The following is a 14,438-nucleotide window of genomic DNA, read 5'->3' as shown; positions in this document are numbered from 1 at the left end:
TTTTAAATTAATGATTAGTAGTTTAAACACAGTGTTTACTAGTGGTCAATATACAACGAAAATCCTGCCGGACCAAATTGTCAAGATTAAAATGGATATGTGCCGATAATTACAGAAAATTTATTCATTACTTGCAAGAACGCAACACAGTATATCACACATATCAAATAAAGTCAGAAAGATCGTATCGAGTGGTTTTAAAATACATGCATCATAGTACAGATATAAATGAAATTAAAACAGCGATTGAAAAACCAGGTATACATAAAGTGCGTAACATATTAAATGTTTTGCAACCTAAAACAAAACAACCACTTAATATGTTCTACGTGGATCTCGAACCAAACGCAAATAACGCTTCAATTTTTAAAATAAACAGGTTATTAAATCAAGTTATGCATTTTGAAGCTCCATTTAAAAATTCAAACATTATCCAATGCGCAAGATGCCAATTGCATGGTCACTCCAAACGATACTACAACCGGCCATTTGTATGTCTTAGATGCGGGGGCCCCCATCCAACACAATTGTGTAAAAAACCCAAAGAAGCGCCTGGTACATGTTACTTTTGTGAAGGACCGCACAACGCAAATTACCGACAATGCTCATACTATCAAGAACTTATCGACAAAAATCATAAAATGAAAACAACAGTTAATAATCGTATCAACGCAAACCCGACTAAACCTAGAAGTCAAAATCAAAACATAAACAAACCGGCATACTCATCCGACCATTTGAGCTATGCACAAGCACTACGTCAGCAAGCGTCACACGCCAATGTAAACAATCATTCCAACATGGATGGCCAACTGTCACAATTCTTATCAGAATTTAAAAAATGTTCGATCAAGTAAGTCATGCAACAAAATGGAATGATTTTGAACATGCTTTCAGCAGTAATTAATAAAATAAAATAATGGGACAACTACTGAGAATAGCTTTATGGAATGCAAATGGTCTTCATTCTCACAAAAATGAAATCATATTATTTTTATCAATGAACAAAATTGACATACTATTAATTAGTGAAACGCATTTCACTAATTATTCTCATCTCAGAATTCCATATTATAATGTATATCACACACCACATCCAGATGGTTACGCACATGGAGGCAGCGCAATAATTATCAAAACAAGTATTTCACATTACGAATTGCAAAATTTCAACAAGGAGTATTTACAATCAACTTCAGTAAAAGTTAAACTATTACCATATGACTTAGTGATTTCGGCCGTATATTGTCCACCGAGGCATAACTTGAAAGATTTTCATTTTCAAGAATTCTTCGAAACTGTGGGAAATAGGTTTGTAGTTGGAGGAGACTTCAACAGCAAACATACAAATTGGAGATCACGATTAGTAAATCCCAAGGGAAAAGAATTAAATAAATTAATACAACAACATAAATACACAACTATTTCCACAGGAACACCAACGTACTGGCCCACTGATCCGGCAAGAATACCTGACCTCTTAGATTTTTTCATAGTTTCTGGTATTAATAAATCATATATTGAAGTTCAAAATTGTTTCGATTTATCATCTGACCACTCGCCCATAATTGCATCAATCAATACGACAGTTATACCAACAAATCAAGCTCCAGCGTTGCATAACAACAATACAAACTGGGAATTTTATAGAAACATAATTGAAGAAAATGTTAACTTAAAGGCCAAATTACGAATTCCAAGTGATATTGACAATGAACTTGTCAATTTCAAACAAATCATGGAAAATGCGGTCAAATCTTCAACTCCAAACAAAAATAGTAGTTATAAAATTCCCAGTATTAGTCTTGAAATAAAAAGATTGATAGCAGCAAAGAGAAAAGCAAGAAGAATATGGCAAAATTCTCATTATCCAACTGATAAAAAAATACTTAATGAATTAAGTAATAAATTAAAAGTCAAAATTAAACAATGGAATGAGAATAGCTTTAACAATTATTTAAAAAAACTCAACAGATTTGATAACTCTGTGTGGAAGCCTATTGCCAACAAGAAAAAACCTATCATGAATAAATCACCAATTCGGGAAAGCAGTTCTTCAACTTATTGGGCGAGAAGTGACTCAGAAAAATCCATATTATTCGCAGAATACTTAAGCTCAGTTTTTACACCGAATATTTCATTTTCAAATCATAGCTTTCAGTTTTCCACAAACATTGGACAAGACTTTACAGCTAACAAAACGAAATTTTTCACAGTTAAAAGAATATTCAATGAAATTCAGAGAATAAAAATAAAGAAATCTCCAGGTCCGGATCAAATTACACCCAGAATGCTTAAAGAACTTCCAAGAAAGGGAGTAATTTTTATTACATATATCTTTATTGCAATTTTAAGGATGGATTATTGGCCCTCAACCTTCAAGTTAGCGTCTATCATAATGGTTCCTAAACCAGGAAAAGATTTACATCTGGTACAATCTTATAGGCCTATTAGTCTCCTACCAATTTTGTCCAAGATTTTTGAAAAAATTATTCTGGAAGATATAAACAAAGAAGTCAGTCTGCTACCAGATCATCAGTTTGGTTTCAGAAAAGGACATTCTACGATTCAACAATGTCACAGACTAGTGGATTCAATTACCAAGACTTTTGAGAAGAGTAAATATTGTTCAGCTGCCTTTCTTGACATAAGTCAAGCATTTGACAAGGTATGGCATGAAGGACTTCTTCACAAAATTAAAACATTACTTCCGTCATATTATAAGTTTTTTGAATCGTACTTAAAGAATAGGAAGTTTCAAATAAAAATAGGTAGTGATTACACAGAACCAAAAATTATGAAGGCTGGGGTACCACAGGGAAGCGTGTTGGGACCATTTCTTTATTTATTATTCACATATGATTTTCCGACCAGGTGGCAAACAACAACTGCCACATTTGCAGATGACATTGCTGTTCATGCAGTCGATGATAATCCAAACCAAGCATCTTCGAAGCTTCAACAGCATCTAAATCAAATTGAAGAATGGGCAAATAACTGGAAAATAAAAATAAATTCTATAAAATCTCACCACATTTTTTTACTCTACGGAAAGAAACATGCCCACCTGTATCATTGAATGGAGAGCAGCTGCCACAAAATGACACAGTTAGATATTTAGGCATGCACTTAGATAAAAGACTGACATGGAAACATCACATAAAAACTAAAATACAACAAATTAAACTAAAAATTAAAGATTTATTTTGGCTCATAGGAAGAAACTCTGTACTATCAATGGATAATAAGGTTTTAATATATAAAACCATTATTAAGCCAATTTGGACCTATGGCATTGAACTATGGGGATGTGCCAGTAAATCTAACATTGTCATGATGCAAAGAATTCAGTCCAAGACTCTTCGTGAAATATGTAATGCTCCATGGTATGTTTCGAACTATACTATTCACAACGATCTGAACATACCTTATATTAAAGATGTTATCAAGGACAAAAGCATCACCCATAACCACAAGATTGAAAACCACCCTAACAGACTATTGCAACCGCATCTACATGCGCCAACAAGGAGAAGACTTAAAAGAAACTGGCCCATAGATCTACTCGAGTAGATTTATTATCTTTAAGTGGTCACTCAATGGAGTGATCCTGATACTATTATTTTATTATTATTAATATTATTATTATTATTATTTTATTATTATTATTATTATTATTATTATTATTTTTTTATTATTATTATTATTATTATTATATTATTATTATTATTATCATTACTATTATCATTCTCATTATTATTCTTATTATTATTACTGTTATCATTATTATTATCATTATTATTTATATTATTATTTCATTTATTTTATACATATATATATTTTGTTGTTAAACCATAGCAGAATAGCTTATAAAATTTTATGTAATTTTGATTGCTGTTTATTAATTAATAAAAAAAAAAAAAAATGTTCTATGGATTCATTCATGAACAGAGAAATAATAACGTATAAATAAAATATCATGATTATTTAATTAAATTAATTTTATTTTCAAAACTTAAATTAACAATGTATAATTATTGTTATAATATATTTAGTTTTCCAAAAGTTTTCACAAATCTTAATAAATAAGTACTTTATTAGAGTACATATTATAAATTGACTGATTCTTATTAAAGTTATTATACCTAATTGTCATTTTTATCCAAAATAATATTGCGACTAATATCACTATTTAAAAAAATGGAAGTTAAATTAGTCTCAAAACTCAATCATGTAAAACATAAATGGCAAGGAAATTAATTGCATACTCTTCATTGTTATTAAATAAAATTTCAACAGATTTCCCAAAAGCACCAAAGAGAAGACATAGCAAAATAGGATTTGCCTGTGCATATATATATATATAAATATGCATGTATTTAAGATTTTTATAAGCTTAAAGTTTACTTTAAAAAATATCGTTTTGTCAAATATGAAGATATGGATGTAAGACGACATTTCTTTTTTACAATGCAAATTTGACTCAATCATTTTAAAGCTTCATTTTCCATACCATTTATAGAATTGATGCAGATAATGGGAACCTATACTTTTTCATGAGTTTTAGACTAATAACTATTTAACTTAATGTTGACTTCAAATTAGACGCAAATTAATTTTTATATCAGTTGTAATGAAAGGCATGAAGTATCACAATTATTTTGGTTATATATTTATATATAACTATAGTTAAACTGGCAACAAATATGACTTAAAGATCTTATCTCATTTTAAATTAAGAGCCTGAGTTTATGATGTGACTAAAATGGCATTAAAATGAATTAATAATTATTAAATGTTAGAGTAAAAGATTATTATAAGATATTAATATATTATGTGAGCAGGATTATTATGAAATCTAAAATACAATTTTAGAATATTGGAAGATTAAAAATTGAAGCACTTAAATAAATTTTCCTTTAGAAAGATCGTTTTCAAAAAAAATCATCTTTCAAACAACATTTGAACAAATAAAAATAAGTATCAAATTCAACATTGAGCATAATCACTCATATCAGAACATTAATGGAATATCAAAATACTAAAACATTATATTTCTGTCTTTTTATGATACCGGCCGTATCAGGCGCTCACCTTCGCTGCCCTTCCAAGGGCCCTTACAAACTAAATATAAACCTACTAAAATGATGATTAGAGCAATTCCGGCAAAGGCATATGACAGATAGGATCCTAAATCTATCATGACAAGGCCGAGCTTCGCCTGCGAAGCAATGTCTTCAGATAAAGATACTCTTTGGCAGAACCACATCATAGGCACAAATACTTTAGGCACGCTGTTCATCATTCTGAAAAAAAAAATCAATTAATCAGTCAGAGACTAATATCTACGAGATAACAGAAATATAAAGTGGCAAAATATTTAGGACTGTGACTGTAAAGTTTGTATGATGTTTAGTGTTTTTAGTTTTGATCACATACACTATAAAAAGGATGTTAAGATCCCGATGTATGTTTATGGTGCTAACAAACTAGAGATGGGTAACTCACTCCGGAATTATCACTCCGATACAACTCCTCCCTTGGAGTGAATCCGAGTGGAGTTGTCTCGTCGGATTTGTCATATCCGACTTCCCTAAACTGATACTAAATCTGTTACTGCGTTTTTGCTTTGGCAAGGAAGCTGTCGCTTTCTCGATTCACAGGCAGTTTTATAACCCTTTTGGTATACGTTTTTTCCAGAAAATACAAAAATATTACTTCAAAGATACAGCACAATGAAATTGTGTTCAAGTGTGAATAGCTCCAATGTATAATTTATTGAATAGTAAGGGGTCATATTTCTAACAATCATTCGACAATCTTTGGCCGTGAATGACGGCAATCAGTAATATACATACCGAAAAATACACGAAACAAAATACATTTAATCTAGTTTTTCGATAGCCTGAATTAACAATACTTTAGAGTGCAAAATATATCAGTGACGTCAATAGTATTTAAGCAGCAAAAAATATATAGTATTAAATTTTAACTTTTACACAATTATATAATTGTCTAAAAGTAATAATATGCTAATCGAACTACCCGATATAATATTAATTCTCGAATGGAAATAGCAGAAGAAAAAATTAGAAAGCAGAAGTATTATTATTTGGTGAAAATATTTTATGATAAATGTTTTGCTTTTATTACAAATTTTACTACTTTATTTTTATATGAAATTAATTCAAAAAAAATATTTTCTCATCAAAAGGAAATAATTAAATTGAATTTGATTCTCAAGTTTTGCGTTTTTACTTTGGTCAACACTGCTAAAATAACGAGTCATTGAGTCGATCATCTGGTCGACCGAAAAATTTTACAACTCGTCATTTATTTGTGAATTTTTTCGAAAAATTATTTTATTGATATTTTTTACTTTTATTTTATTCATAAATTTTCATTTAAAAAAATTAAATGGGATTTGACAAATCCTTAGATGCATAAACAACGCGCTATAGAACGCATTTGTGTCGAGTATTTCGGTTTCAAAGTTGTCGGAGTCGTGGAGTTGTTAAGCGGATATAACTATAAATATAACTCCTCCCTGAAGCGGAGTCAAATCCGAGTCGATCCGGCCTCGGATATGATCATTCGTAGTGTTTTGGATTGTAAGCATTTGAATTACTATAACAACCCCACAGTTGGATTCCATAAGCCCATTCCATAAAAATTTATTTATTAGTAAGAAGCCCAACATTTATTAAATAAAACTTATACATAGTATTAAAATTAATGTATAAAATCGCAAAAAAATCGATAATGAAATTTTTTGCAAATCTTCACGTCTTGAGGGTTTTTGAACATTTTGTCATACCTTAGAAAAAAAGGATGTATGTGTGCGTGTGTGTGTGTGAGTATGTTTGGATATAATTTTTCGTCCACGATTTCGGGCGCACGGATCAACCGATGAGAATCAATTGATGAGAAGACATGCTGATTACTTTTTGCTGAAGTTAGGCGCCAGTTGTTTCAAACATACGGGCCAAAAAGTGCCAAAAATGGAAATTCAGTTTTTGAGAAAACGTTTTCTGATTTGAATGATTCAAAAAACATTTTACTTGTATTGACAAAATGACGAATTGATAAGGCAGGTATAGCAGTTTCGGAGATACAGAAAAAAAGGTAAAAAAATGCTATTTCACCGTCAAAAATGATCATTAGAAATATGCACATCAAATTATCAGATATGTCATGTGATAAAATTGTTAAAAATGTGTACTAATTTTGTAACAATTTTGTTGGTTTCTGAACCAAGATTGTTAATTTTTAAAGTTACTTATACGGATCAAGCAAATTTCAAAAATATACAAAGTTTTATACTTCTAATATGAATTTTAATTCTATAATGATCAGTTTGAAAATGTATATATTTCAAATGCGTTATTCTAATCACACACACTGCTAAGGGGGCGTCCATTAATCACGTGAGCTAGTTTTTAAGGATTTTTGGATCTCCCCTCCCCTTTGGTGATTGATGGTGATATTCAAAATTACCCCACCAAACATCACGTGTATTTTTAGTTACGTAAGATTTTTGATTTTTTTTTAAAATGTTTGAATTTTTTTAAAAAATCAGTTAAAAAATAAATACACGTGATATCTTACTATACACCTCCGTCCCCCACGTGATTTTTCGTGATTTTTTGTCAAACCCCCCCACCCCATAAAAACCTCACGTGATTAATGGACGCCCCCTAATGTAAACTTTCTCAAGTGTTTTGAGCAATAAGATCGTTACTGTAAATTTTATGAACGATAAAACATATAGTGATTATAATTATCTATTTGAAGATGTATCAAACGATTGTTCTTAATCATTGATAAATATTTATTGATTAATGCCTTAAAGCACGATGCCATACACCGCTAGCTTTGAAATATACCGCCAGCTTACAAAGCCTACTACTAAATAAAAAGGTTCAAGTACTCAAACGCAAGAATTTATTATTGTTGCTTTAGTAAAGTTCCTATCTAATTTTATACTAACGATAAAAAAAAAGGTCACACGACAGAAACAAGGTTCGATTCCAAATCTTTGATATATTACAAGATTTTTAAAAATGTTGCACAGAATAATGAAATATTTGGGAAGAGCGATTTTTAGTCTATTAATCAATATAATTACAATGATTAATTTAACTGCAGCAATACCAAAATGTCGTTTCAAACTTTGAAGTAAAATAAGCCTCAGCATGATATTGATTATGTTAAATTACATGTTTTGCAACAAACAGGTACGATAAAATGTTTCAAATAACAATATTTTCAAATATAATACTTACGATATGCCTTTTACAGGCTGTAAGAGCATATTGATTTGCAATCTTGCATTGACAAGTAGAGGAATTCCAGTTTGGGGCTCAAGCGCCACTCTAAATTCATGAATAGATTTATCTGGCTTAAGTCCGTCCACAGCTTCTAAGTAACTCTGCAAATAAAATAAGTTAATTATACTTATTAATTATAATTATTAATCAACGTGCAGTCATTGCATTTTAGGCGAATCATTCAATCATCAATCATTGCCAGTGTCAAATTTTACAAAATTTTAAATTTTTAAAAATCTTATACAAACTAAGATATTTAAGTATCATTAAAATAGAGTTAAGGAACCTTCATTTATTTTTTAAATATACTACGCACAAATTTATGTCAGTGATTATTATACTGCGAACATACTTCAATTGCGCAAATAAAACACTTAATAAAAATAAAAAATATCCACTATAAAATAAAGTTATCAGAAACTTCACATTCACAACTATTTTATCATTGCAACATGAATCAGCAAATTATGATTAATATAATAACGATTATTAGTTGCAATTAATGATAATATATATGAATTTAATTAAAAAATTAGTTGTACATGGCATCGTGCTTTAATGCAAATAGCATTAATTAAAAAAACATTAGTGCGAAACCCATATAAATATAACAAAATTTGTACTTATTATTAAAATCTCTATAAAATATCTTATAATTTGTTGTGCATATGTCTAATGATCATTTTTGACCAGAAAATGGCATTTTATTTATTTTTTTAATCCCAACAATTTAATCAGTTTTTCATTCTGTCAATACAAGTAAAATGTTTTTTGAATTATTGAAATCAATACAAATCGAATGTTTTGGTGAATCCGTGTCCTCAAAATCATCGACAAAACATTGTATCCGCAAATACATAAACACATAAACACGCATACATCATTTTTTTCTGAGGTATGCCAAAATGTTCAGAATAAGTTTTTTTTTAGGATTACTATAACTTACCCTAAGGCAAGTTAATAATTGGTATCAAATAATTACCTGGTCTGCCAAATAAAAGTGAGGGTAGCTAACAAAAGCTGGAGCCCCATATCGACAGCTAGAAACATTAAGCATTCCTGATTCCAAATCTGGGCAATGTTCCCGATCGGATATGCAGTAACATTTGTTTTCCGGGTATACTACACCATTATCAAAGACCGATTTATCACCGATGTATATGTTGCCCTTTATTCCGTGCTCTGAATGTGGACCCGAATATGTTAAGGAAACTCCCCTGAAATAAATATTCTTAAATGTTATTACAATACATGATATTGCGCAATTTTAGAAATTTGTGCTATGACAAACTTTGCAAAAAATTCTATGAAAAATATTTTATACTTTTTTTAAATTCAGTATAGTTTAAAAAATCATGTGTTTATTGCTTAAATTAGTTTAAAATTTTAGTTCATACAAAAATATAGTATATTTCTGAGTTTATCATAGCCAATATGAAGTCATTGTCAATAATGCAATTTTAACGAAGTGCTTCGATAGAAAATAGTGTTCAGAAGTCCAACATGACGCGATTTTTTTTAAATTAAAATTTGTATAGAAATGCAGATCAGGGGCGTAACTACCGCCGTATCAGCCGTATCAAAAATACGGGGCCCCCACGCCAGGGGGGCCCCCAACGAGCACAATCAGAAAGCAAACAACCATTTTTTTTTAAAAAATTGAATAATTTTAACGTAGTTTGCATTTTCTTTTGTTATCGAGAGGTATTGAACTTCAACATGTAAGCTAACGCTTTAAGAGAATTTATTTCTGCTGCAATATTTTTGCAAGCTCTAGCAATCAATTCAATTAGTAAAGCTTTTGCTCATCCGATAAGTTAACACTTTCGAATCGGGAGTCGGACTGCCAGTCAGTACGCTGTGCTCGGAATATTATAGTGCTATACTTATCTCTCAACTCGGAATTTTTTTTTGTATCGGATTTTTTCAAAATGTGGTTGTATTGCTTTAAATATAGTTATTATGATAATAAAATAGAAAATTTTGAAAATTAGAAAAAAATTGCACTCAAAACCATGCTATATTGTTTAAAAAATCATTTCTTCACAGATCTTTATTAGAATTATGGGGATCATGAGCTAATAAGTTAATTTTGTTATATATTTATTTATAAAATTAATAAATCAATCAATAAATGAATATAATAGTAAATTAATTTTAAAAAATAAAAAAAAATTAAATGTAAGTTTAGTTATCGGCGGCATCCGAGTCGAAAGGGTTAATATTCTTGCACAAATATGAACAAATCTATAAAACCAATCCAGTTTATAAATTCTTCATAGAAAATTGGGATTTGGAATTTTTATAGATATATTTATAACATTTTTATATTTGTTTTTGTTACTACTTGAATTGTCTGCATGACGCGTAAGTTTAATAGATATATTTTGATAAATATGATCAACTAAATCATTTTTAGATTTTTTTCTTCACTGTTTCAAATTATTAGTTTCATTTTTGAAGCTCTACAACATCCCAGTAATGACTTACAAAAAACTAGTATTTTATTAAGTAATCATTTGAGAATTAAGATATAAAAAATTATTGAATTGGTTAGTTAAATAAGTCCAAATAATTTGCAAAAAAGATGGATTGCAATAACTATTTTAGAAAACAAAAGACAAAAGATAATGAAGCGTTATTATCTTTTATTATTATTATGATGAATTATCAGAAGATGAGAGAATTTTAGACCCGAAACTATATTTTAATATATACTATTGCTGTTTGGATATATTATTTTCACAAATCAAACAAAGACTTCCAAACCTTTGCGACTTAAGTAGTTAGTAACATTTGCCTTTTTGAAATCGAGAACTAATAAACATTTACGGAAAACTGTCGACTGAATTACTATAAAGAAATACTGTTAAGATATATGATCATGACTAATTGATGGCACAAGAAATAGGTTTGAATACAAACATCTAAGAAATTTATTTTATTAAGATACAATGATGAATGCAATAGGCTTGCATCTTTTTGCGTAGCTTTGGCCCTTGCAGTTACAATAGCAATTGCTTTAAAATGATATTTTTAAAATAAAAACTAAGTTTTTCAAAAAAAGCAAGGAGAGTGAATAAATATCTGGAATCATTTGTAAAAAGTTCAGAAAATTAGAGAGAATTAGATAGATAAATAATTAAAATGATAAATAAATATTCTTTCAGTTTTATATATTTTTTTATTTTATGAAAAAAATTTCTTCATGAGGGGGCCCCCAAACAAGTTTATATACGGGCCCCGCCAAGGCACGCTACGCCCCTGATGCAGGTTTAAAGATAATTAAAGAATAATTATAGATTTTGCTATAACCTTTCTTCCTAAGAAATTTGGCTACATGTTTAAAAAAAAATCGGAATAATGTTTGCAATGTCTCATAAATCTTACTTTCATAGTGTTCCGAACTTTTAATCATGAAGACTAACCGCCGCTTAATAGGTCCAAAAGCTTTTATTTTTTTAATAAAATACAGAATTGAAGACAGTAATTTTATATCGAAAAATATGACACCATGAACGTAGAACAACCATGATTACAACCAAATTCCTAATAATGATTTGGATTTTATTAATATTTTTCAATTTGGTTTACTTTTCCATTGTCAAAAAATTTTAGCTTTTCCACATGATATGGAAAATGAATTTTCTATCAATTATATGATTTTCAAAACCTTTTCTCCAATAAATAAATTTTTGAAGATCTTTTTAATCACCTGCATATATCTGTGGCAAAAACAGTGATTTTGTCATGTCCTTCAAGGGGTGGCCAAAGTTCTCCAGTCGTTCCTACAACCTTAGAACATTGAGAGTTTTCTTGATAGAACTTAGTTTCGGTCACGCCATTCCACCTGTCCAAGACGCCCAATTTGGACATCGAGTCTTCTCCGGTGAACATGTTGAATTCACCATCGTACGTTTTTGAATCATTACGCTAAAATAGAAGAAGAGAAGTTAGTGAAAATAATAATAGTTATATTTAAGTCAAGACTTCAATTTGCTAAACATAATAGAAAATGGTCAAAGATTAAATAATTTGAGAAACTATTTGATAGCAGCTGTTAGAAAAATCTACGCTACCTATGTGATAAAAATAAATCTAATCAGTTTTAGCAATGATTTAGCAAAAAAAACTAAAATGAAACTATTCGTAAAGATCAATTTATATAGTTCTATTAAATTTTATGTTATTAACTAAAATGCGATATAGCAATTATGTGTAGAAATTTTTTTAGAAAAATGATGACAATGCGAACAGGAAATTATAAAACATATAAAAATGTTACACAACTATAAAAAATTCTCAACTATAGTAAGAAATAATTATGCATAGAATTAAAATCGCATATTATAAAAAATTGCTCGTTATTTCATAATAATATTGCATTATGTAAGGTGTTTATTTTATCTAGAATGGAATTTTATTTAGAATGGCGTGCAGTAAAATACGTAGGATCTGATTAAATAATCAATTATAAATTAAACATAAAAAAATATTTTAAGCTACTGATTTGAAGAAAGTATTGAAACACAAAGGGAGATTATATGAATATTCAAAACATAATCTTCATAAGATAAAAGACATTTCGTTGAATGCATCGATATTTTTAATTAATAAGATGATCTGATAGTAGATATTAGCCATAAATTATTCTATTACACAATGTAGTTATGATGTCATATGGATTAATAGTCAGAACAATGTAATCTTTAAGATAAGAAGATGTTAGATGTATATTAAATATATAAAAATACTAATACTTAATAAAATACATACAATTCGAACGCAAATTAGTTATCTCTCTGTTCAATGTTTAAAAGTTGCAACCGATTCAGGAAATATGATTGTGTTTTTAAAATAAAGAAGTTTATCTCATATTTGAATCTACTTTCAAATAGCTTCTCTATAAAGTAAAATACTTAAAAGTAGATTTTGGATCTGGCATGTGATGGATAATTTTTTGAACATTTTTAAATATTAGTATTCTTCTTTGTCAACAATTTATTCTGGCTTATGAAATAGTCATTTCATATAATAATTATACTCACGGAGTAAAACCATCCGAATTTGTCAAAAGGAATTTGGAATCCTGTGTTGTTCATTTTTCTGATCAGATCTATTAAAGGATCCTGGTACCCATCAAATAATAGTTCCCGCACTGATTTAGTTATGACTAGTTTTTCACGCTTCTCTCTCATCAGAAGATCTACGGCTTTTTGTATGAGATAGTGCTTATTTCTTACAGTATATGCTACTGTCTGAAAATTGAAACAATTATTAATAGCTCACATATATAAAAGTAACAATAAGTTCAAAATTTTAATACCTCAAAAGTTAGTTTTGGTTAGTTTGATTCAAACACATAACATGCTTGAATGCTAGTTAAGTGGGTTTTCAAACTATTTATTATTACTATTTAAACAATTCTTCTTTATATTAGCTTGATCTTATTAGGAAAGTTTCAGTCGAGAATATATAGAACGAAAATTAACGCAAAACATCATTGGCGAAATGCAAAATTGAGTGTCACTCAAACTCAAAATTGATTGCATAGTGTCCAATTTAATTATACGTTTTATTCGTTTAATGTTGATTGAGGCAAACTTCACCTTTTGCAATAGTTTTGGTAATTTAATTCTTATTTGTAATATTGCTTCATAGATAATTGTTTCTTATAACATATAAGCAAAATACGGAATTTATTCAATGATATTATAACAAGTATGCCATTTTCTCCGAAAGTGAACAAAAATGAATAAAAAATAAAAAATAAATCCATCAAACACCTAATTATTGTAATAAAGTTACTAGTGCTGGCATAAGTTCATTGATTTTAAAATAGATATATTGATAGAACCCAACAAATAAGTCCCAAATAATCATAACAAAAAAGTACTCAAAATAAGCTTTGAAGGTGCAATTAATGTTTGAACTGATTACTGCGACAAGACTGCGACAATGACGTTCAACATCTGGCAGGATTGTCATTATAGCTTTCGTCGTGTTATACAGTCGTATTTTGCTTGTCTTTCCCATATTATAACTCGCGAGAAGGTGCTTATTTGATTGAAAACTATTTTCAGTAATGAGCTCAAAGAAAAGTCAGGC

General features: G+C 29.2%; 1 protein-coding gene across 2 annotated transcripts in view; it reads right to left on the bottom strand.

Annotated features, from left to right (window-relative positions):
* Positions 1-4,605: 4,605 nt before the first annotated feature.
* Positions 4,606-14,438, bottom strand: part of LOC113366670 (protein croquemort-like) — a 32,446-nt gene continuing 22,613 nt past the window's right edge. For both annotated transcript variants that reach the window (XM_026608318.1, XM_026608317.1), the window contains exons 4-8: positions 13,379-13,588; positions 12,046-12,263; positions 9,313-9,547; positions 8,286-8,431; positions 4,606-5,306 (exon numbers count right to left, since the gene is read on the bottom strand). In XM_026608318.1, coding sequence (XP_026464103.1) covers positions 5,066-5,306; positions 8,286-8,431; positions 9,313-9,547; positions 12,046-12,263; positions 13,379-13,588 — 1,050 coding nt within the window. In that variant the 3' untranslated portion in view covers positions 4,606-5,065. The remainder of the gene's footprint in view (positions 5,307-8,285; positions 8,432-9,312; positions 9,548-12,045; positions 12,264-13,378; positions 13,589-14,438) is intronic.

This window comes from Ctenocephalides felis, unplaced genomic scaffold (genome assembly GCF_003426905.1).
Source record: "Ctenocephalides felis isolate EL2017-DRISC unplaced genomic scaffold, ASM342690v1 CF-g0.4_SCAFFOLD_01170, whole genome shotgun sequence".
NCBI lineage: Eukaryota > Metazoa > Arthropoda > Insecta > Siphonaptera > Pulicidae > Ctenocephalides > Ctenocephalides felis.
The sequence above is the reverse complement of the archived record's forward strand: the minus strand, read 5'-3'. Positions and strand labels throughout refer to the sequence as shown.